The 22,912-nt window shown below is 37.7% G+C and overlaps 1 protein-coding gene across 2 annotated transcripts in view; it reads left to right on the forward strand.

Moving 5' to 3' along the window:
- Positions 1 to 383: 383 nt before the first annotated feature.
- Positions 384 to 22,912, forward strand: part of micu1 (mitochondrial calcium uptake 1) — a 104,132-nt gene continuing 81,603 nt past the window's right edge. For both annotated transcript variants that reach the window (XM_077246665.1, XM_077246674.1), the window contains exons 1-2: positions 384 to 597; positions 18,555 to 18,719. In XM_077246665.1, the coding sequence (XP_077102780.1) occupies positions 18,556 to 18,719 (164 nt within the window). In that variant the 5' untranslated portion in view covers positions 384 to 597; position 18,555. The remainder of the gene's footprint in view (positions 598 to 18,554; positions 18,720 to 22,912) is intronic.

The following is a 22,912-nucleotide window of genomic DNA, read 5'->3' on the forward strand; positions in this document are numbered from 1 at the left end:
TGTTGCTACTGTCATATGCTGCACTGTCTCTTCATGTGGCACATTATGTTTGGCACATTATAGCCTATGGGTCACTATATATCATAACAAGGTAATACAATGAGTAATCAAGTGATGACTGATTAACAGTAATGTAAATGCTAAATGTCATAATACCTGTTGATACTACAACAATGCAAAGTATATGCTCTTAAACTTGCAGTTTTTCACATATCATGTAATACTCAATTTCTCCATTTCTTTGCACAAAACTCTCCAGAAAGTGCTATTTAATGGTTTATTTATTTCTTTAATCCCCGGGGGGGAGAACACCCCCACATAATAAATCCCAATTTAACCCCTGTATACACGTACACAAAAATACGACCTCGCCCTGTGTTTACAAACAGAAGGGAGTTCCAGCAAAGGAGAAAAGAGAAGGAGGAGGCTCTTTTGACGTTTTTGTTGGGTTATGTTTGTGTTCGGCCTCCGTAGACGCGGAACTTCATTAGAAATTGGACGCTACTCACGTTAAAGGTGAATCGGAGGGGAATCTGAAGCTTTCACTGAAAACATCTTCTTTAAAGGACTTTAACTGAGATCGCCTGAGGTGTCAGAGTGAGTATATGATCAGACCCGATCACTTTAACACCACTGACAGACAGCCACAGGGGTTAGCGAATATAGCCAGAGTCATGTCTGTCTTCAGATAGGTGGGCTGTCTGTACGTGACTAATCGTACAGTCTGCGTGACCAAACTACAATTGAAAGGTCCATAATTACAAATAGTCATGTAGTCGCTTGACGTCTTACAGTTTATCACTGAAAAGAAAGCAGTTATAGCTGCACTCGTTGTGTAGCTGATGCTAATGTTCCAGCTGCGCAACGCCTCTGCTCATCCACATGCTAAAGCTCAACATAAACTCTGGCTCATATTTAGCAAACTCTCGGTATTTTAAAGCTCCTATGTGTCCATGTTGATGAGAGACTAATAATTGCCTATGACCCTATTTATGTTCTTGTAAAGCAGTGTCGTCGTTGTTTGACAATCGCATTTTTTGTTCAGATATAACTGACATTTTTGTTATGAATATCATATCTCGTGGTAATACATTGTTACTTTTTTATTTTTTGTGTTTACGGTTATATGTGTTGGGATTGTTTACGTTGTATTTTAGAGGTTCTACAATAACTTTTGTGTAGGAGAACTTATTGCCATAAGTTAATAACTGGGTCAAAATAGCTATGACATATTGAGACACTTTCTCAGATAGACAATGTTAATATATATATATATATATATATATATATATATATATTGTTTTTTGTTTTTTATGTCACCAGTCGAAAATCATAGACTTTTATGTTATTATGTTTTCTTTTACTGTCATAATGTTGCTAAAACTTGAACTTATTCTACATACTATGTCATCCTGCCCTGTTATTATGCAGGAATCCTTACATTTGTTCTGGGTTTATAAAAGTATAGATTTAAATGTAGCTTTTTAAAGTTGTTAGGTGCTTTCCAAAATATGTTCTGATATTCAGTGAAGAGAACAGGTGTATCATTGAGGAGTGTTTTGTTGGCTTTTGGTGATATTCAGGCTTTTTTTCCTTTACTTTTTTTTTTAGATATCATGCTAATATGCATTATAGAATTTAATAAACACAAATGAGATGTACGAAAAAAACTGAGATGCTATAAATGCTTTTTAAAATTTGCTCAAAATTCCAAAAACTATCCAATTGACTACTGTTTGTCAGTTATTAGCACATGCAATAACACCAACATAGCAGCTAATTAATCAGCTTGACTGATTAGTCTATGACCCAGTCTTTTTTAATCTGTTTTAACTTTATCTAAACTAATTTTATTCAGCTACTTTAAGCCATCCTGATTTGGCTTTGATATTCATTACTTAAAGGGGTCAGATGATGCTTTTTAACCTTTTCTTTCAGTGTAATGTAAAAATACATGTAAGTACATAAATAAGATCTGCAAAGTCACAGAGCTCATAGTCTAATTGTACGTTCACACCGCCGCCGACTTGAGTGGCAAAGAAGCTCTGGCCGCCCTGTCAAGGACGCTTGTCAAAGAGTACGGGGAGCTTGTTGACGCTTTGGTCGCTCTGACGTAGCAGGGAGAAGAGAAGTGTCACAACATGAAATGTCACATGAGATTGGTGTTTTTGCATTCCACTTCACTGCTTTTCTATTTAACTATGTAAACACGCGCTATAGACTGTGTGCTCGAGCTTCGTGTCTTTTGCCGCGTCGCGCGCATGTCACAGCGTTTTTAAAAAACGCGTCATTCAAGTTAAAATAAGTTCAACTTTAAGAATAAAAATTTAAACTATCCCAGCTATTTTATCCCATGCCTCGTTCTTTTGTAACTGGTCCCTATAGTATAAGCAAACAATGTCATATCATAAATGATAGGAAACCCAGCAACGGTGATGATTAGCTTCTCCTCCATTTTCTCGGAACTAATGTTTTGGTAGAAACGAAAGTTTACATTGTGTGTTTCTCCTGAATCAGCCAGCGCGAAGGACGTATATTCCGATTGGTTGCTGGTGTTTTGCAGGGGGTTAATCCATCAGCCGGAAACTGAAGCCTCGCTGGAGCCGCCATTGTAGCAGAACTTCTCCTGCTGTTAGCATTCCATTGACTCCCATTCATTTTGGGTTCACTTTGACAGCTAATAACTTTACATCTGAGGCGTCCAAAGACTTCATTTGTCCATTATTTATTTCTAAAGAAACACGACAATGTATAAAAGGCTCCATTACTTTGTATCTTACGTTATGGCCCAGTAGAAGCCGTTTTTGTAAAAATAGGCTAACGATTGCGTCATAACCACGCAACTTTCTGTCGCACAATAGAGACATTACCGTATAGACAGGAGGAGAAGCTCACAGGCAATCTTTTACAGTCTATGAGGGATTCGGGGGGACATTGAGGCATAAAGTCAAGGGAGAAGCCTATAGATAGAGAGTCCATAAAAGCAACGGGACAAAATATTTCAACAACGTTTTTGAGGAAGTAGGTGATTCAGATTTGTCTTGGCACAGCTACTAGAAGATTTACAACTTTCAGAATGTCATCAAGCTCAGTTTGAGCCTGCGCAGTCGCTAGCCATCAGACAGGAAGTGCAATAATCGGGCTTCAGTCTTCTCCGTTGAAATCAATGGGGTCACTGTGTCCATTTCTTTTACTGTCTATGGTGTTTTGCCGCTGCTTTCCGCTGAACCGTGTCATAGCTCATTACCATAAGGTTGAGCTACTTTCAACATTCTGATTGATGCTCAAAACGCCCAAAACGCGACGCCGATGGATTTGACACTCCTTGCAGCTGAGAGAAGCCAGCTTCCATGGAAAATGAATGAATTGACTTCCGGTAGCTTTGGAAGCTCAAGTCGGCGGCGGTGTGAACGTACAGTAAGGCTACGCGATTAATCGCAATTTACATGAAATCGAACTTAAATCGAGTTGGCTTATCACGATTTTGAAATCGTAAAGGCAGCGATTATTTTACATACATTTGCAGCTTATCATTGATGCACGGCTCTGTGATCAGTAGTAAATGCTGCCCTATCCGAAAGCACTTTGATTTTGAGTCACTTATAACGTGGATTTGAAAAAGCAACACACATCAAACATCTTTCCAAACATGAGGAGCATTCATTGTCCAACAAAAGACAACATTTAATAACATGCTTTTACTCCAAACTCACTTAACGACGGTCGAGCATCCTTCTGTGAGATGATGTGGGTTCTTACACAGAATAAGGCAGTCGTGTGTTTATAAATAGGGCTGGGACGGTTACCGCAAAACCGCAGTCGCCTATCGCAGGTGAGATCGTCACCGTCATCACCGCAAAAAAAACCATTGGCCTGCAAATGTGTGTACGTTGTGTCTAATGACATGGATTCATTGATTCTAATGACATGGATTATGTCTAATGACATTGAACATTCCCTTCGTATTAGAGATGTGCGGATGGGCTATTATTTAATCCGCAACCGCATCACAAAACTCATCATCCGTCCGCCATCAACCGCACCAACGTTTATGACCAATTTTCAAAGCCGCACCCGCCCGCCATCCGCTTTGTTTTAAGGTCTATAATGGGGGACACAAGGCGCTGCTGGCGCGAGGCTAGAAAGCTCTTGGCTGTTCTAGAAAGGAGACTGATACAACGCAGCAAAGATATTTAAAGGCTAAAGTCCCTAGTATAGCCAATTGGCTATGTTGTGTCCCCAGAATATCAGCAGTGAACTCGCACAGGGACAAAAATATATAAATGGCCTAAATAAAATGCACATCGTCAAATCTGACCTTACTACGCTACTGTACAATTTTTTCATTTCGTTTTGAATTTTGTTTAAAAGTAGACATTTCAAGCTTTCTATTTATTTCTCATGTCTGTGAGGCGTGTAGCCTATACGCTGAGTTTCGGTTCATTTATGAGACGAGCTCCAGTCCAGCACGAGCAATGCAAGAGATCGCACCACGTCCTGATTATATGTCTGCTATAAATGCTTCTTATTTATTAATTCCAGGCAATTGGTTGGTGAAACGGTGATTAAAATTAAGATGCAACAAAACGAAATTCAATTTAAAGAAATTGTTCTTTCTACAGAACAAAACTTAATAAAGTGGTCAAAATCATGTCTGACCCATGATCCTATCTTACTCATGCTGTTCACTTTTCATATAATCAACAAAAAAAAAGATTCAATTAAAAAATAACATTATATTATGTACACATAAATATGGAATATAATTTTTGTAATTAAGACATGTTGGAAAAGATGTTTATCTTTCATTTCTAATGTGCACACTATAATGTATTTTCCTGAAAACAATGTATCAGTCAAATGTGCGCTGAATGTAAACAGGAGGAAACTAGGAATTTCACATTAAATGGGAATGTATCTGAGAATATTCTTAAATAGGGATATCTATTCAGTGATTGGTCCATGCTAAATTACTGCCTGATGAAAATGTGACTATTTCAAAGTGTGCTCGTTTTTTTTCGGATGTATTTGTGCGCTGGTGGGGTGGGGGGGTTAAAGCGTTAAAACGGTTTACCGCTATACCGCGGGAATTTCTTTCTTTTCAACCGCGGTTAGAAAAAATCCATACCATCCTATTTATAAGTCATGTTTAATCAACCAAAGCGTTTCTATCTTCTGTTTATTCTGCTACAGATAGTATGAACGCATGTCAATATGTGATTCTGGGTTAACATCTTATACAGGAGCTTGTGCAAGGCTTGTTTCAAAAGTCCAGGTATAAGATTAGTCACAACCCACTGCCTGCCTTTAGTACGAAGTAAGGGCTGTTGAAACCAATCTTCATCTCGGCTTGAGGGACAGGCTCTATTGCGTCCTTAGCCAAAAAGACTGCAATTTCCACACACAGGACTAGGGATGGGAATCGAAAACCGGTTCCACTCGAGAACCGGTTCTAAATTTTACGATCCATCGATATTGTATGCCCTCGACGTTAACGAGTCCTCTTATCGATGCTCCTGCTCTGAGTCAGCCATAGTATGTACAGACCGTGAACTCACAACTGTCCCTTTTGTCCTTTATCAAGCACCATAGCACCGCGTCCAAAGATAATCTTTGTCCTGCAAAGTCTTATTTGATCAGTGAGTAAAATTGTCTCTCTCTGGTAATGTAGATGAACCGCTGCGCTTGTGACAGGGCGCATGTTAAACTGATCGAGCAGAGAGAGAGAGAGAGAGAGAGAGCCCCGGTCGCGCGCACGCACTCTCTCTCTTCGGAGCAAGGCGAAAGTAGGCTTCACCGTCTCAAAACTAAGCGCTGTCTTCCTCTCTCCCTCGCACATATTAATCAAAATAAACGACACGATGGTAAGGTAGGGAGACTAAAGTTTTATGTGGAGCATTCGGAGATTTGTTTTTCCTGAATTGCCGCTGGGTGTGAATTGTGCTAAAATACGTTGCCTTATCTTCTCTGAAAAGTCTTCCGCACATTCAGCTGACATAATCACACTTCAAATAAACGAAAAAAAACGATCCAGTGTTTTCTGTGATGACACACATCTTGTGGGATGTCCCAACTGGCGGGATAATCACACAACGCGCACACGTCCGATAATGACACGTCCAATTCGCGAACTAATGACTCATTTGAACCGATTCGTTTTAATGAATGGTTAAAACAACTGATCTTTCCAACACTGAACTCACGGGACGTTTAATCGGTGTATAACTAATCGGTAACACTTTACAATAAGGTTCCATTTATTACAGAAATTACATAAAAAGTACAGTTTGCTTAGTCAAGTGTAAGCATTAAAACGACTTGTTTTCCCCCCCGAAAAAGACTACTTTTTCCCACACAGTGCTATCAGGAATCGATAAGAGAATCGTTAAAGAATCGGATCGATAAGCAGAATCGTTAGTGGCATTGATATTGATAAAATCTTATCAATTCCCATCCCTACACAGGACAGGGGCGTCTTTGCCTGCCACTGAGGTATAGATTATGCTGCTGAACCTGGGTGGACGCCTGGTGAACTGAATTGCTTAGCCGCGTCTGACTGTCATGATAAACCAGTCTGTTTAACTGCAAGTGGTAACCAGGCCTCCAAACTTGCATGAGCGGCACAAGAGGAATGATCATTTTTGAGGTACCTGCAGTGCGCCGGCGGTGAAGCGGACTGTTGACTGTAAGTCCGGGGTGTAGCAGAGCTGATGAGGCAGCCACAGGCGGACATCCTCGGTGACGAGCAGATGATGACCTTGTTGGCCTTTAGGTGGCACTCCTGAGATGGCGCTCCTGGACCACCGTGGTGGACCTCGCCTGGCTAAGAGCCTGCACCGTGACCTGTGTCGCTCACAGAGTGAAGTTGTTTGCAGTTCCTGCATCAATCCTGGCTTAGGACTACCCTCACGCAGCTCTTTTAGAGCTTTGGCCTGATGGACGTGCAGGATGGCCATAGGATGCAGGGTGGAGGCAGCCTGTCCAGCTGCACTGTAAGCCTTCGCCGTTAGAGACAAAGTAAACTTATAGGCCATGGACGGGAGTCTAGGAAAATTCCATCCGGCAACGAGGACATGTGCCATCCACAAAATGCTGTTTCAGTGTGGGTGAGACCCAAACACTTGAGACCGTCTGAGGCTGAAAGATATCGACTGCATCCAGAAACACAGGCAGAATCGTATCTTTGAAAAGACGCTCTCCAACTGTGTTTGCTCTTTTAGACGAAAGCTACTTTTTATGTTGCTAAAGTGCCCGGGGGAACTCTCTCTGCACTTATCCATGCAATGCTTGGAGACAGACCGAAATGTGGCTTAACACTAGCAACTCCCTTCTCCTAGAGGTGAATGAAATTAGCTTATGTAGAGATGACACTCACTCAGCTCCAAAGAACAAATCTGAATGAGTGATGCATGCAAATTACACTTGCCATTTCTTTTTAGCCTTTTTTCAAAGTATCATAGGTGTTTTGGGCTCCCAAGTGCAGACTTCAACACCACGTCGAACTTCGAAGTGACTGACAGATAGGGAACAATGTTGGTCCTTAGTCAAGTTTGTCCTCGGCTGTCTGCGAAGTTGGCCCTGATGTCTCCTGTTGGTGCAATCCCTGGCAGAACCTTATCTGAGAGGCTTGTGGCTGTTCACTGGTGCATAGAGAGAAGCTGATACCAGATTGCCACTAGATATGTGAAATCCAGACTGCTGCAGTCTGTTTTCTGTTGTAGATTGCAGAGAAGCAAGGTTAAAGAGTTCTCTTTGAAATGAACAGTTTGGGAATCTCAAAGTTTCAAACCCATGGAGGAATTATGCTCAACCAATTGGGTGCACAATTACTGCAGTTTATCTCAAGCGTTACAACGTTTGTCTTGTCAGTGGGCTGGTGTGCTTCCTGTCCCCTGTAACTTTATTTCTTCTGTGGTACAGAAAAAGAGATGTTTTGTTGAATGTTCAGGCTGCTTTGAGATAACATTAAAACATTGAGATAATTGGCCCTACTAATCGGCCAAATTTCCTTCTGTGAAACAGAAAAAATTATAGTTTGAAAAATGTCTTAGCGTTTTTGAAGTACAAAGAATGTGAGTGAGGTACAATATTGTTTAGACTCCACTGATTTTCAAAACATATTCTTTGGTGATTCACAGATTTTGATTTCTGAGAAAACACTTAGTATTTGAAAAAAATCCAAACAATCACACACTTCATACCTCTCCCACCAAAATGCAATGCAATAGTGGATGTCTCTTTATCATGAAATAATCTATCAGCAGAATAATGCTTCAATGACACTCAAAACTGTTACTATATCTAACATTACAACAACAGCATATCTTGGTTCTTTGAAATAGCAATTAACACCAAGCACACTTCTTTTTCACACTAGAACCATTTAAAAAAATAAACAAAAAATAGCATGATAATATCTTAAGAATAGTCCATATCATACTCTTTTAAAGCAAACTATCATCTTTTGTAATTCAAGAAAAAAAAGACATATGGGTTTGGAATGATAGGAGAGTGAGTAAATCACACGTCACTCTTTGGTTTTCCAGAATATAATAATAATATAACAAAAACTGCAATATGGAGGGGTTTAGAGAACTGATGTTGTCTTATTTACAACATAACAATGTGTAGCCTCTGCGCTGGACTACTTCATCTTATGAGGCACCGGCAAAAACGCAGGAGGCTAGTATGCGTGGCTTTATTTTGTGCTGTCGTCTTTGCCAGTTTCAAAACATGTCTCCATTATATTGTCATTTTCTACTCGTCTGGCACTTTGCAACAACACAATCTTTCTTCTGTGACTTTCAGCATGATTCCTATAAAAAAGTCTGACTTTACATGTTATGTGGCGTGACACTAAGTCACATAAACCATGAGAAATCTGATCCAAGTGGTCAGATTGAAACAGATTACCAGAAATGTGCTTTTGATGAAACGTATTTGTAAAAATCCATTTTTTTCACACTTGCTAAATCTGAACAGATTTCAATCAGACATCCACAAAAAATGGATTTGGACTTGAGCTGAACTATTAATCGAAATGAAACCGAATTGGCAAAGGCTCACAGAATCTCCAAATATACCCTGCAGAAGTAAATAACACATTATTCCAGGAAATCCCTATGGGCATCATACTATCTGTAGCTGAATAAACAGAAGATTGAAACGCTTTGATTAAGCATGACTAATAAACACATGACTGCCTTATTCTGTGTACGAAGCCAAATCATCTCACAGAAAGATGCTCAACTGTCGTTTTGAAATGAGTTGGGAGTAAAAACATGTTATTAAATGTTGTCTTTTGTTGGACGAGGTTCATAAATGCTTCTCATGTTTGGAAAGATGTTTGACGTGTGTTGCTTTTTCAAATGCACGTTATAAGTAGGGCTGGGACACCAACCGCGGGTCTGAGCTCGTCACCGTCATCACCGCAAAAACAAAACAACAAAAAAAAACCTAAAACATTGACCTGCACATGTTTGCACGTTGTGTCTAATGACATGGATTATGTCTAATGATATTGTGTCTTACATGGATTCAAGGTTTTCTAAACAAAACTTATCATCAAAAGATGGAGCAAATCCGATCTTTCGAGAGTTGGGGAGCGCGATGTTCCATGACACATAAGAACATTCCCTTCGTATTAGAGATGTGCAGATGGGCTATTATTTCGTCCGCAACCGCATCACATACTGTGACTCATCATCTGTCCGCCATCCATCCGCACCAACGTTTTTTGATAAATTTTCGACTGTTTTAAGGAAACAGTCTAAAAAGGAAACTGTTCCAATGCAGCAAAGATATTTAAAGGCTGAAGTCCATAGTATAGCCTATTGGCTATATTGTATCCCCAGAACATCAGTAACATCAGGTTACTTATTTCGTTTTGAATTTTGTTTAAAAGCACCGAGTTTCGGTTCATTTATGTGACGAGATCCAGTTCACGCGCAATGAGATCGCACCGGCGCTTCCACGTCCTCCTGATTATTTGTCTGCTATATTTGCTTCTTATTTATTAATTCCAGGCAATTAGTTAATGAAACAGTGATTAAAATTAAGATACAATTTATAAAAAAACGAAATTTAATTTAAAGAAAGGTTTTCTACAAAACAAAACTTAATAAAGTGGTCAAAATCATGTCTGTCTGCCCCATCTTATGATCCTATCTTACTCATTACTTTAAAGCGGTTTACCGCTAAACCGCGGGAATATCTTGCTTTTCAACCGCGGTTAGAAAAAATCCATACCGCCCCAGCCCTAAGTGACTCAAACTAACAGTGCTTTCAGATAGAGCAGCATTTACTACTGATCACAGAGCCGTGCTTTACTGACAAGCTGCGCATAAAAAATAATCGCAGCCTTTGCTAATTATCGCAATACGCCACATCGATTTACGTGCAATTTCATGTAATTTGCGATTAAGACAGAGCAACTTTAATGGTTTCATAGAACATCACTTGTGGATAATTCTGCTTTCTGAAAAGAATGCTGATGTTCTGTTAGGATATCTTATATTTTAAAGTGTAAAGGCTTTGCATATAACTTTCTCTGATGTGTGGATAAACTTGAAACCTTATGAACTGTCATTAAGCATTTGCATAATCTGTCATTTTTATTGCCTTAAAAATTGCTGCTATTTGACTAACTTGTATTTTCACATTCACCACTCAATTGAATCTCAATGAACTGTGAAGGTTAATGTTAAGGAAAGCAATGGTAATCTGTCTAAATGAGGCACTTGGCATGGCATCTCATATATTATCTTACACAATCTGCCAGTTTTTCCTTCATCAGAAGCCTTCATTGTGTTGATAATGAAACCCATGTTGTACCTATTTAACCATGATGTACTTGATAGTTATTTTCACAGGGAAGGACATTCTCATTCGAGAGAGCATTTGATTGGACAAAAGTATTTGTTAGTCCAACTTGAGTCATCAATATTTTTGGTCAGTTTTCCAGAAAGAGAAACATGTCAAATGTTAAATGCATGTGTCGAGGTCAATGAACTATACGATTGTTTTAAATGTTTTTCAAGGTAAAAAGTTGACAAATCTTTTTTTTTTTTGGGAGCCACACCACATTACATTGTACAACCTTGTCTTGTCATAAAAAAAATTATGTTATATTTCAAGAGACTTATTGATTTTGACACTCAGTCATAAATGTCTGCAGGGGTCCTCTCTATTGGGGGTGGGAATCACAGGTACCTCACAATACTTTACGATACCATCACGATACAGCAATTATTCGATAATCAATATATTGCTGGACAATCCTATAATGATACATCACATTATCTGTATTACTATGAAAACAAAATGACCGTGAAAAGGCAGTTCTTGTATATCGTGTACTCTTGATTTTGATTTTGTTTGTCCCATCAATGGTACGAAAGCCGAAGTGCGTCCAGACTTTTGACTTAAACGTGGCTGGGGCAGCTATTATTTTACTCACATTGCTGTCTGCCATCCCATAAAAAAAAACTTATTCTTAGGCTATTAAAGGAGAACTCCGGCGCAAAATGAACCTGGGGTGTAAAAACACATTGGTACCGAGTCGACTGTTCTCTGGGATTTGTTTTCATGATAATCGAGTGTAAAGAGTTTTATCTCTAAAAACGGTTTAGCTTATAACGCTAGTATATGGGGCATATAATAAGTAAAAAGAGATCGCTAGTTAATACCACTAACAAGGCTCAAAATAGCCCCACACTAACACGGTAGCTTAATGAGGGTCTCTACATACAAACCGAAGCACTGAGAACTTTGTAAGTGTACAGCCAGTTTAATAATAATATACTTTATAAAGACAGTACCATCGTGTATACAGGCAGGAGCCATCTTTGGGAAACAGCCTCGACCAGTCGAACCACTAACGCCGTGCTAAGTGAGCTGAACTGTGAGATTCCAAGTCACCGCTCAGCACGTAGCACGGCGTTCGTGGTTCGACTGGTCGAGACTGTTTCCCAAAGATGGCTCTGCGATGGTACTGTCTTGATATAATTACCCCTTTAATGTTTCTGCTAGTTTGTTTGTTGGTTGCACTTCATGACTTTGATTAAAATGTATAATATTAATAGCCACTAAAGCATTGTTTTTTTTTTTTCAAATAGAAGATTATGCCAAACCACATGAAAAAAAAAATGAATAAAATAATAATAATATCTCTCTCTCTCTCTCTCTCTCTCTCTCTCTCTCTCTCTCTCTCTCTCTCTCTCTCTCTATATATATATATATATATATATATATATATATATATATATATATATATATGATATGATTCCACCAAATCAGCTTATCTTGGTAAAATGGAACAGCTTTTTAAATATCTGAACGTACACTCTTAACATCAGTCAATCAAGCATTATTATGATAATCAGGAACTTTTTAACTATAGAACTTTTACTATAAACTCTCAAGCGCTCAGTCAGTCAGTGTTCAGCGTGTGAAAAAATATCAATGCTTAACTTATACTTAGCCCTGCAACACACACAATGGCGAGTAAGAATAAGAATTTATCAGCCAATGGTTAATGATAGATATTTAATCGGCCAGAGTGAAGATTTAGTTGCACATGCAAGTGATTTACTCGCATTGTAGAGAGTTGTTTGAATAAATACATTTTTCGGATAGAAAAAAGATGAATCGCTTCATTGACCCATGAAAAGTTAATTCTTCAACTTTTAGGAGTACAGGATGACTTCAAGGCTAATAGGCTACAAAACTCCAATTCTGATTTATAAATATTTTATCAATTATTTTTAACTAGTAATAACACTGTTGGTTAATTGCTGTCCAAATGGTTTGTCTCCACCACTTTCGACTCCCATTGGAAGTAAAAGTTTTATGAAAAGCTCATTGTAATTACAATTAAACTGCAAATATTACATTAATGACATAGTAATGGCCATAACCAAATCCTTGCAATGTGAAGCCACACACACAAAGTGTTCTTCAGGAAGGCTTAAACCAGTTGCTTTCACTCTGATAGAGCCCACTAGGGTGTTTCTTGGGCTAATGCAGTATCCGCTCCGTTTGAAGAGTTTTGCGCGGCCCCAATGTCCTCCGCCCCAGAGACCAGTGCCATCAGTCTGCAATGTCACGCACAAGCGCTCACTCCAATTAGCATGTAGCGCTTCCACTCTCATTATTTTCTGCTGAATCAGGACCTCAATCAAACTACAGTCAATATTGGAAAACGGACAGGTGGCTCTTCTGCCTTTACTGGAGCTGTTGTCTTCCTACGAACGAGGCATAGGGAGATTTACCAGTCCCTCTCTGCCTACACTTGGATGTCAAAAGATGTGAATGACATAAGTAGCTCATTTCAAGGAAAAATGAGCAGATGCTGGATTGTTTATGTGGGGGAGTCTGACAAAATTGGCACAGAAGATTGAAAATCACAAGTCTCGAGAGCTATCCTGCCGCTTCAATCAAAAGTTGTTATATGTACACTGTTTGACTGCAATATGTTATTCCCGTAACAGGAGCAGTTCAGCCAAAAATGAAAAGTCGGGAGTCATTATATACATTATGAAATTTGTTTTGAAAGGTGGAATTTTGAAAAATGTCTTATTTTTTCCATATAATAAGAGTGAATGGATATGGATGCTGCTTTTCTCGAAAAACACATACAAAGCACCATAAAAGTATCCTAAATGGTCCATACGTCTTGTGTGCCTATCTCCAAGTTTTCTGAAGCTATTTAGGAGCATTGTATGGTGAATACCAGTATGAACAGTTCTGTAGCCCTTGAATCAAATACGATGCATTTAGACACATTGTAGGTGTGCTGTCCTCATATTGTTTGGCCTATTATTTCAGATATAACTAGCTTTCTGAAGAGAGTGAAGAGTTCCAGAAGAGCTTGAATAACGCTAGATTCACAAGTCCATCGCTAACCTAAATAGCATCATACCCTATTAAGCTAATGGTTACAGTAGGGGCTGTGATGTGATTTGATAAAGGCTGGAAATTGTCTGGTCATAAAGCAGCTCCTCACTGTTCCTCCATGTTGTCTGTTTAAATAAATGCATATATCCTGTTTTAAAACAGGGTCTGATTTTTGAAATCTGATGTAACTTTGTTAACAGGGATGTAAAGCACTTAAGTAATTGGTTGTTCTTACTGTAGTTAAGTGTAATTCGGAAGATCTTTAGATGTGAACAAGTAAGATAAAAATTAGCTAGTATCTAAGCATGGCCTCTTGGATTTGTCTGTCTATTTCTAAAGCTAAGAAAAATATTTGATGAAGCAGAAAAAAAAAAAAAAATCTATCTATCTTATGTTTATCATTTACCTAGGTTTTATCATTTGCTTATGTTTTATCATTTAATCATTTAGGTCTTAAATATCATTTAATCAAATGAAATCATTATTATCATTTGAATGTGTTTACCATTATTATCATTTGAAATGTATGTTTAATGCTTTTCTTTTATTAATCTTTATGCCTCAAGTGTAGCTGATTGACTTAGGGTGAACTTTTGCTGTTTAGATGAGGGCAAAAATCTATACGTTTCAGTGAGACGGACCACAAATGCTCGAATGTCTCAGAATAAAGTGATAAATGAATGTTATCTTAGCTAAACATCTTGCAGTCTACGCTCCACTGGCTAACACCGCTCAGAGTGTGAAAACTAGATATGTTTGTGTCTTGTGTTGTGTGTCTGCTTCGATGCGATATACTTTGATAAGAGGAACTTAGCTCTGTTCCTATAAACAACTGTATAATCGGAAGATCAATTTCTGTACAGGTCAGTCTTACGTGAGCTCTTTTCAAAGAGAGATCTCTCAAACAACATGCTTATCTTTAGGCAAGAATATTATACTCAGTGTTTTAATTATATTTTACTTAGAAATATTAGAAGTGATTTTAACTCTTCATTTCTGGTTCTTAATTCAACTTTTAATCCTGATTATGGATGAATCAATTTTACTCTTCATTTAGTATTTGACTGAAATAAAAATCTGACTGGATCTCCTCCCTGCATCAGTTTACTTTTTACTAGGGGTGTGACGATGCACTTATAGCTGACGAGACTATACATGATTCACACTATTGGATTTCTATAACTAGACGAGGCAATATTTTAACACCATCTTCAATGACGAAACATATGACTGGAAAAATAGTATTTTATTTGACTGAAAAGTCACAAAATGCAAAACAATGCACATTTGGAAATGCTTTAACTAATCTAGTGCTGTCACTTACGAGTATTTTGGTAATGAGTAATCATTTGGTTATTTTACATTTTGTTTTGATGATTAATCTGATAATTTTGTGGTTATAAAAAAAGAACAATAGCCTTTAAAATGACTTAAAATACAAATAACAATGAGGCAATAATAAATAGGGATGCATAATATATTTTGGCCACCATATCTGTATGTTTAATTGTCCAATATCTTAAAGTCGTAATATTATGTTTATGTTGTGTAAATATCTGATTTATCTCATGCGTTTTGTTAAGTAATCCACTAGCAAAGCACTTCAGTTTACTGGTGTAGTGCAGTTCACTCAGTTCTAAGAGCAATGCACACCATTTATAACTATAATTGAGACTGTCATATACATAAAATTATAGAGAGTGAGCTGTGAATTGGGTTTAGTTGTTGTTTTAGTGCATTGTTACGGGATTAGCACATCCACAACAGGATTACACATTCTGACTAGCACATTACTTCAAGTTCACTTGTGCATTCATGTCATTAAGTTCTAATATTATGTTTATGCTGTAAAAATACCTGATTTATCTCATTTATTATGCATTTCGTTGAGTTAATAACCTGCTAACAAAGCCCTTCAGTTTCCCGGTGTTCATTCAGCTCTTCAGCTTCAGTGCATGCAGCTCAATGCCTTTATTTGAAACCTTAATATTCATTTTAGATGTTTCTTTAATAAAAAAAAAAAATGCATTATTAATATTATCTCACACTCTTATTATTCAATCAACAATATTGTTTAATTAAAATCATTTCATGAACTGTCTGTGCGGAGGCTATTCAATTTTATTCATCCAAGGCAAATGCATTTTGATTCTTTATACGCAAGCAATGTTGCCCAATGACTTGTATGCATTATTTAGGCATCATTTTATTTATTTTTAAGGCAATAGATTTTTTTTGATAAGGACAGTTGGCCATAGTAGTGTAAAATTAATTTTCAAACTTTTTCAAACTAGGCTACTGCACTGTATATCTTTGATTTATGTTGAAGTGCTTGGGACATGGCTTTTTAATGATGAAAATGTTGTTTTTGTAACTCTCATAAATTGTTAAAAAAATTGCCTTAAATATGTCAAATATAAAGAACTATCGGTTATCATATCGGCCAAAATGTTCATATCGGTGCATCCCTAATAATAAAAGGCTCAAAAGCATGTAATCATATGGTTTTATTGAACAACACTGTTAAAATACATAATGTAATGTATATTAAACGTAATCAACTTATGTACATTACGAATTATGACAAATGCTTGCCGAGGGTGCCAACGGCCTGGTGAATGTTGTTGTTACACTTTACAGCCTGATCAAATCCTTGTGTAACATTGGCCAAACAGCATTTAATTCCAATGTATTCCAAATTTAATATTTGGCCACTTTTCACGATAGAAATGCAACAGCCACTGTAATTTCTTGAAAAAGAACATGCAAGCTAGCGAGGGTGCGATGAACAACAATTCTCATATTTAGGGGTGTAACTCCAGTGTCCTGGCCACATTCCACCCATAGGTCCTCACCTCCTAATAATCTCCATCCACTGAATTGGCTCTATCACTCTCTCTCCTCTACACCTATAGCTGGTGTGTGGTGAGCGCACTGGAGCCGTTGTACTGTGGCTGCCGTCACATCATCCAAGTGGATGCTGCACACTGGTGGAGGTTAAGGAGAGATTCCCCGATATAATTGTAAAGCGCTTTTGGTGTACAGTAATACATATGAAAGCTCTATATAAATGCCTCATTCATTCATTTAAAGGTGCAGTATGTGATTTTTGCAACCAACAAAAGTTACGTTGGCCGACAGGAAAATGTTATCGTCTGAGACGGCAGAGAGTAGCCAGTTCAGCAATGAGATATCTTTACAAGTATAAATTAAGAAATTATGTTTACTTAATTATTCAGTAAAACTACAGTTATTGTGAATATTATTGTTACTTGTTCATCATTGTGTCAGTGTTTTATTCGCTGAACTAAGCTTGCTTCCTTGCACGAAGAGCAACATAGTAACGAAACAAGTTTGTCCGTTTAGGGCTACTGTAGAAACATGTCGGCACATTTCAATGTAAGGGGAGCCGTGGTGTGTGTAGATAGAAACTGCTCATTCTAAGGTAATACAAATATAACGGTTCATTTATACACCACTGAAACACCACTCTTTTTCAAGGTAGTGAGGAAACGCGCTCTGTAGCGCTGTGTGTTCTCTGTCGGCTACGGTAGAAACATGACGACACAATATGTCGACCTCCATAGAAGGGGGTGCCCGCGGTTATGGAGATATAAATGTCTCATTCTGGAAACATTGTTATGGATCTTAAATTGCATTTCTGTCAATAGATCCTCAGAAATATTACACAATGTACCTTTAAATTCTCCTGTGTTAGAGTTACAAATATGCTGCATTTGCGTTCCCATATGAATGTTAAAAGCAACCCAAACTCAAAGCATATGCATAGATGGACTTTGTAAACTGAGCAGCTGAGGCTCTCCATGCATGTAAAATGATAACAGTGCAACACTTCGCAATGAAACATAAAGTGCCAGAATTTATGCGTTTTCCAAATGCACGTTATTTGAAACCCAAACCCAAGGTTTTGCCACAAACTCGACTTCCTCATGCTGACATCTCGAGACAGGTTATCATCTCAACGAGAAATATCGTCACAAGATCTTGTCACACCCCTACTTTTTTATTTTAAATACTTAAGTACAATTAAATGTGATGTGGATACTTTTACATTCACTTTTTTCTTTTTGCACAATTTGCCCGGATGACAAAAACTTTACATTTTATATACTTGCATCTCATAAAAGTTTGTTTTGTAAACTTTTAAGAGTACATTAGCTTAAAGATGACCTCAAAAATAAAAGACATGGACTAAAAGCCTCAAAGGCCCATTTCATTTCATGGCTTTCTTAAGTCTATTGTTAAAAAACTGGCTTGTTCCTGCACTGCTGGATAATTAGTTTTTTGGGAGTGCAAGCTCAGGGTTGTGGGAGATGTGCTAGTGCAGGGATTCAGGCTAATCCATGCAGTGTTCTGGAAAAATCCAGAACCCCCATTTACAGTTTTAATTTCAGAGAGAATCACATTATATCTTACCATTTAGGATTGGCCCAAATCTCCTGATGAAAGAGAGGCGGAAAGGGCCTGTTCGACTTTGGATGAATTTCATTTAACTTGATAGTTCACTGCCCTGATTACATATTTGAAATGGTGTCATTTGTGTCACTCCTGGAGATATTTGCATATGGATGTAATTCTCATTCTGTATTAAAGTATTATTTGCATAATAATCACTCTCTCTTTCCGTCTTCTTGCAGTATGTACCGCTTGCGGGCACTGACGGCTGCATCCGTCGGGATGGTGCAGTTGTCAAGAAGGCATCATACCGGTGCCTTTCGTTCTCATCAGCGGCGTAGACTGATGTTGGCCGCCCTGGCGGGGGTGACGGGCATCTCAGCCAGCGCTGGACTATTGTGGACGAGGTATGGACCACTGTGGACACCTAAGCTATCTCACCATATACTTGTCCACTGATATGTTGGGATGCACGATATATCGGCCACCATATCGATATTGGCCGATGTGTGTTATCGTTATTGACCCGATAAGAAAATAGGTTATTTCCTTCAGCTGAGACGCTTCAATTGTGCTCTGTCCGCCATTATGGATTTGAATTGCTTGAAATATGATTGGAGTCAATTTGAAAAGGAAAATACAGTTAAGTGAAACGTGCTAGTCTGGCATATAGGCTACATACAATGATTATGAGAAACCTACTGTAAAAGAATGTTGTGAATTCTTTGTACTCCTGTGTTTTAATGCGTTGTTACGGGAAGGCTGCATCCACAACGGAGTTACACCTTCATAACTATAAGTTTGCTTTTGCATTCACATTCACAATTCTGATTTGGGCCACTTCCATATGTGGTACTAAATTCGATACAGGTCAGATGTTTTGCAATGCGACCTCAGTCTGAACAGTCTGAACACAAAAAAGGGAATGAGGCTTGGTTGAGAGCTGTATTAGAGAAGACACTATGTCAAAGAGACACTGTTTTTTCCACATCGTTTCTAAAACTCATTTATTTGACCTTTTCTAGAACTCATTTGGCTGACGGACAGTGGTTAGAATTTATTTTAAACACTGTTAATGAACATTAAAACCATAGCGTTTATCTGTATGCTGCACATTTAATGGATTACAGCTTGTTTTCTGTTGCTTTTTTAAGCTCCCACTTTTGTAAGACAGTTCACTGCTTTTTAGGAAAATTAACCATGGTTTTGTGATCTGTTTGTTTTACCTTAGTTTTCCGACAAATATCACGATTAAATGGTGGATAACATCGTATTTATAATGTATAAGAAAATTACAAAAAACATACCACTCTGAAGCGTCCTGTGAAATCTGTACTTGCAAAGTCTTTGTATGACATCCATTCTGCACTGTCCTTTTGTTCGTTAACATTGTCAGGGTCTGAACCGAGCTTGAATTGTTTTGAAATTGGCGCCATCCTTATTCATATTTACATTAGCGAAGAATTCACAGTTATGGAGGGGTGAGACATTCCAGAGCACGCGCTAAGCGGTGCCAATCACAACACACAGCTAACCAATCACAGCACATTCCGTATTTCGGAAAGAGGGGCTTAATCGAAATTGGTGTGTTTAAGACATACTGGGGAGAGAGGTTCTGTAATATTGTAAAGTGTGTGAATTTTTTTTTTTTTTTTTTAACAATCAAGCATGAAAACATATTCTAGTACACCCCAAAAACAAAATCAAGACTTCTTAAAAGGCATTATAAGACCCCATTAAAGTTAATCTTTAAGATAACTGATAATTGAATTGCACTGTTCTTTTTTAAGTGTTCTTTATGTTTTTAATGTTGTTTAAAATTTTTTTTTTTAGATAGTTTACTATAGAATTTTAGTATTAGCCAAATATCAGTTATCAGACATAACATCGCTTCATCAGTATAGGCCATAATTTTAATATTTGGTGGTGCATCCAGAGAAATATGACTGTAAAATGTTCATTATTTAGTGAGATTCACCAGTTGTTGGAGAAGTCTTCCTATGAATGGCTAACACATAGCTATATTAAACTGGGATAGGAGAAAGTGTTGTAGAAGTGTCCTTATGGAGCCCAATTCTGCAGAGATTCATCTGCAGTCTGGGTGAAGGCCAGTCCAGTGCAGGGTGCGTGTATGAATAGAGGAGCTGATATGTCAGCAAAATAGAGGAATGCATCTGGGACGTGATCTATAGAATGAAGGAGTTATGGGACAAGGTGGCATTTCAGTTCTCAGTCTGTGCAGTCATTTTCCCTGTGTCACATTATGATGAGTTATTGAACACATCTTAAGACACACGTCCCATCAACACAACGGCAGGCCCTTTTTCCAATTACTGCTTTGTGTCCTGAAGATATTGACCTCCTTGCACTCTTCATTTACTTTTAGTATGAGGCACACATCTAGAGATACACACACAGACAGCTTGACAACATTGGTTCCCATGTGTAATGCTGAGTAAACTAGATTTTTACATTTTTGAAGAAAAAATGAGAGGTGTTTACCTACGCAAAACTCAAAAGCATCATGCCAGGGTGTTGCTAAGGTGTTCAGAGTGGTTTTTAGCACATTGCTATGTGGTTGCTAGGGTGTTCTGGGTTGTTGCTAGCTGGCCCAAGTCAAAATTGCTTCAGTTTAATCAAGTATAAGCAGGGTCCGAAATTAACACCCGCCAAGCGCCAAATGCGGGTAGATTTTCCGTTTGGCGAGTAAATCTCAAAAGGCTATCCACCCCCCTGGCGGGTGAATGTTCATACCAAAATAGTAATTTAATAAAATGTTTATTACAATTGCATTTTGTAATGTTATAAAATATCTAGCATGATGGCTACGGACATGACGGAGTTGTTGTGTTTGCGGGATGGGAAAGTGACATGGCGCCATTGAAAGTGACATGGCGCACCTGAAGAACGAGCAGAGAGAGAGACAGCGAGAGAGAGAGAGAGAGAGAGAGAGAGAGCCCTGGTCGCGCGCCCGCACTCTTTCTCTTCGAAACCAGGCGAAAGTATAAACAAGGCTTCACCGTCTCCTAATCGCTGTCTTGCTCTCTCTCCCTGGCACATATTCATCAAAATAAATCGACACGATGGTAAAGGTCGGAAGATCATATTTTTATATGGAGCATTCGGATATTTTTTTTCCTGAATTACCGCTGGGTGTGAACTGTGAATTGTGCTAAAATACCTTATCTTCTCTGAAGCGTTCCGCACATTCAGCTGACATAAACCACACTTTAAATAAACGAAAAAACCTATCCAGTGATTAAATGTTTTCTGTGTTGACACAAATCTTGAGGGATGTCCTAGCTGCCGGGATAATCACACAACGCGTACATATCACATAATGACACGTCCAATTCGCGAACTAATGACTCACTCCTTTGAACCGATTCATTTTAATGAAGGGTTAAAAACAACTGATATTTCCAGTCCTTCAGTTACTGATCAGTCAGAGTAAATGGAGTAAAAAAATAGGCAGAGTAAAACTAAATATTTTTTTGAAATAATTATAATATATTATTATTGCATACTTTTTATTAAATATACAATTAATACATTTCATTTGTACAGAACTATTTTTATAGGCACCACCACAAAAATATTATTTTAATGTGTGTAAATTGTGTAATATGTGTGTGTAAATAAAAGTAAGAATGGAAAATAATAGACCAGAAATATAATGCCAAAAATGTTTAAATATAGCCTATATAAATTAATGTATATGTGACACAAAAAGGCTGTTTATTATTTTGGCCGGTAAAAAATATGCTTGGCTGGTGGATTTTTTCATCTACCAGTCCCAGTGGCAGGTGAGCCAAAAAGTTAATTTCGGACCCTGAGTATAAGTGTGATTGCTTAAAAGGAATGGTATGAGGACACATGACAAAAACTGTGGACAGTTTGCTAGATTAAGGATTAAGGCCTTGGATTACGGCACAGTTTGCTAGATTAAACTACTGGTTAAATTTGTAATAATTTAGAATGATTCATGTTTTTGAAAGAAGTCTCTAATGCTCGCCAAGGCTGCATTTATTTGATCCAAATACAGTAAAAAAAAAAAAAAAAATGAATATTGTAAAATATTATTACAATTTAAAAGAATAGCTTTCTATATTAATATATTTTAAAATGGAATTTATTTTTGTGATGCAGAGCTGAATTCTCTGCATCAGTTCTCCAGTCTTCAGTCTCCTCCAGAACTCTTTAATATGCTGATTTTATTAATGGTTCATTATTATATATCAATGTTGAAAATGTTTTTGCCGCTTAATATTTTTGTGGATTTTTTTCAGGATTCTCTGATGAATAGAATGTTAAAAGAACAGCATTTTTCTTTTGTAACATTATAAATGTCTTTACTGTCAATTTTGATCAGTTTAATGCATCCTTGCTGGATAAAATGATTAATTCAACACCGATAATAGTACCGTAATAAATGATTCTTGAGCTGCAAATCATCATATTATTATGATTTCTGAAGGATCATGTGACACTGTTTTCAAAATTGAGTAATGATACTGAAAATTCAGCTTTGCATCACAGTAATAAAATACATTTTAAAATAGAAAACAGTTATCTTAAAAAAGAATATTGCAGTTTTGAC

Source organism: Siphateles boraxobius, unplaced genomic scaffold, assembly GCF_051911475.1.
Source record: "Siphateles boraxobius isolate OS27281-9 unplaced genomic scaffold, OSU_SipBor_1 104, whole genome shotgun sequence".
NCBI classification, from domain to species: domain Eukaryota; kingdom Metazoa; phylum Chordata; class Actinopteri; order Cypriniformes; family Leuciscidae; genus Siphateles; species Siphateles boraxobius.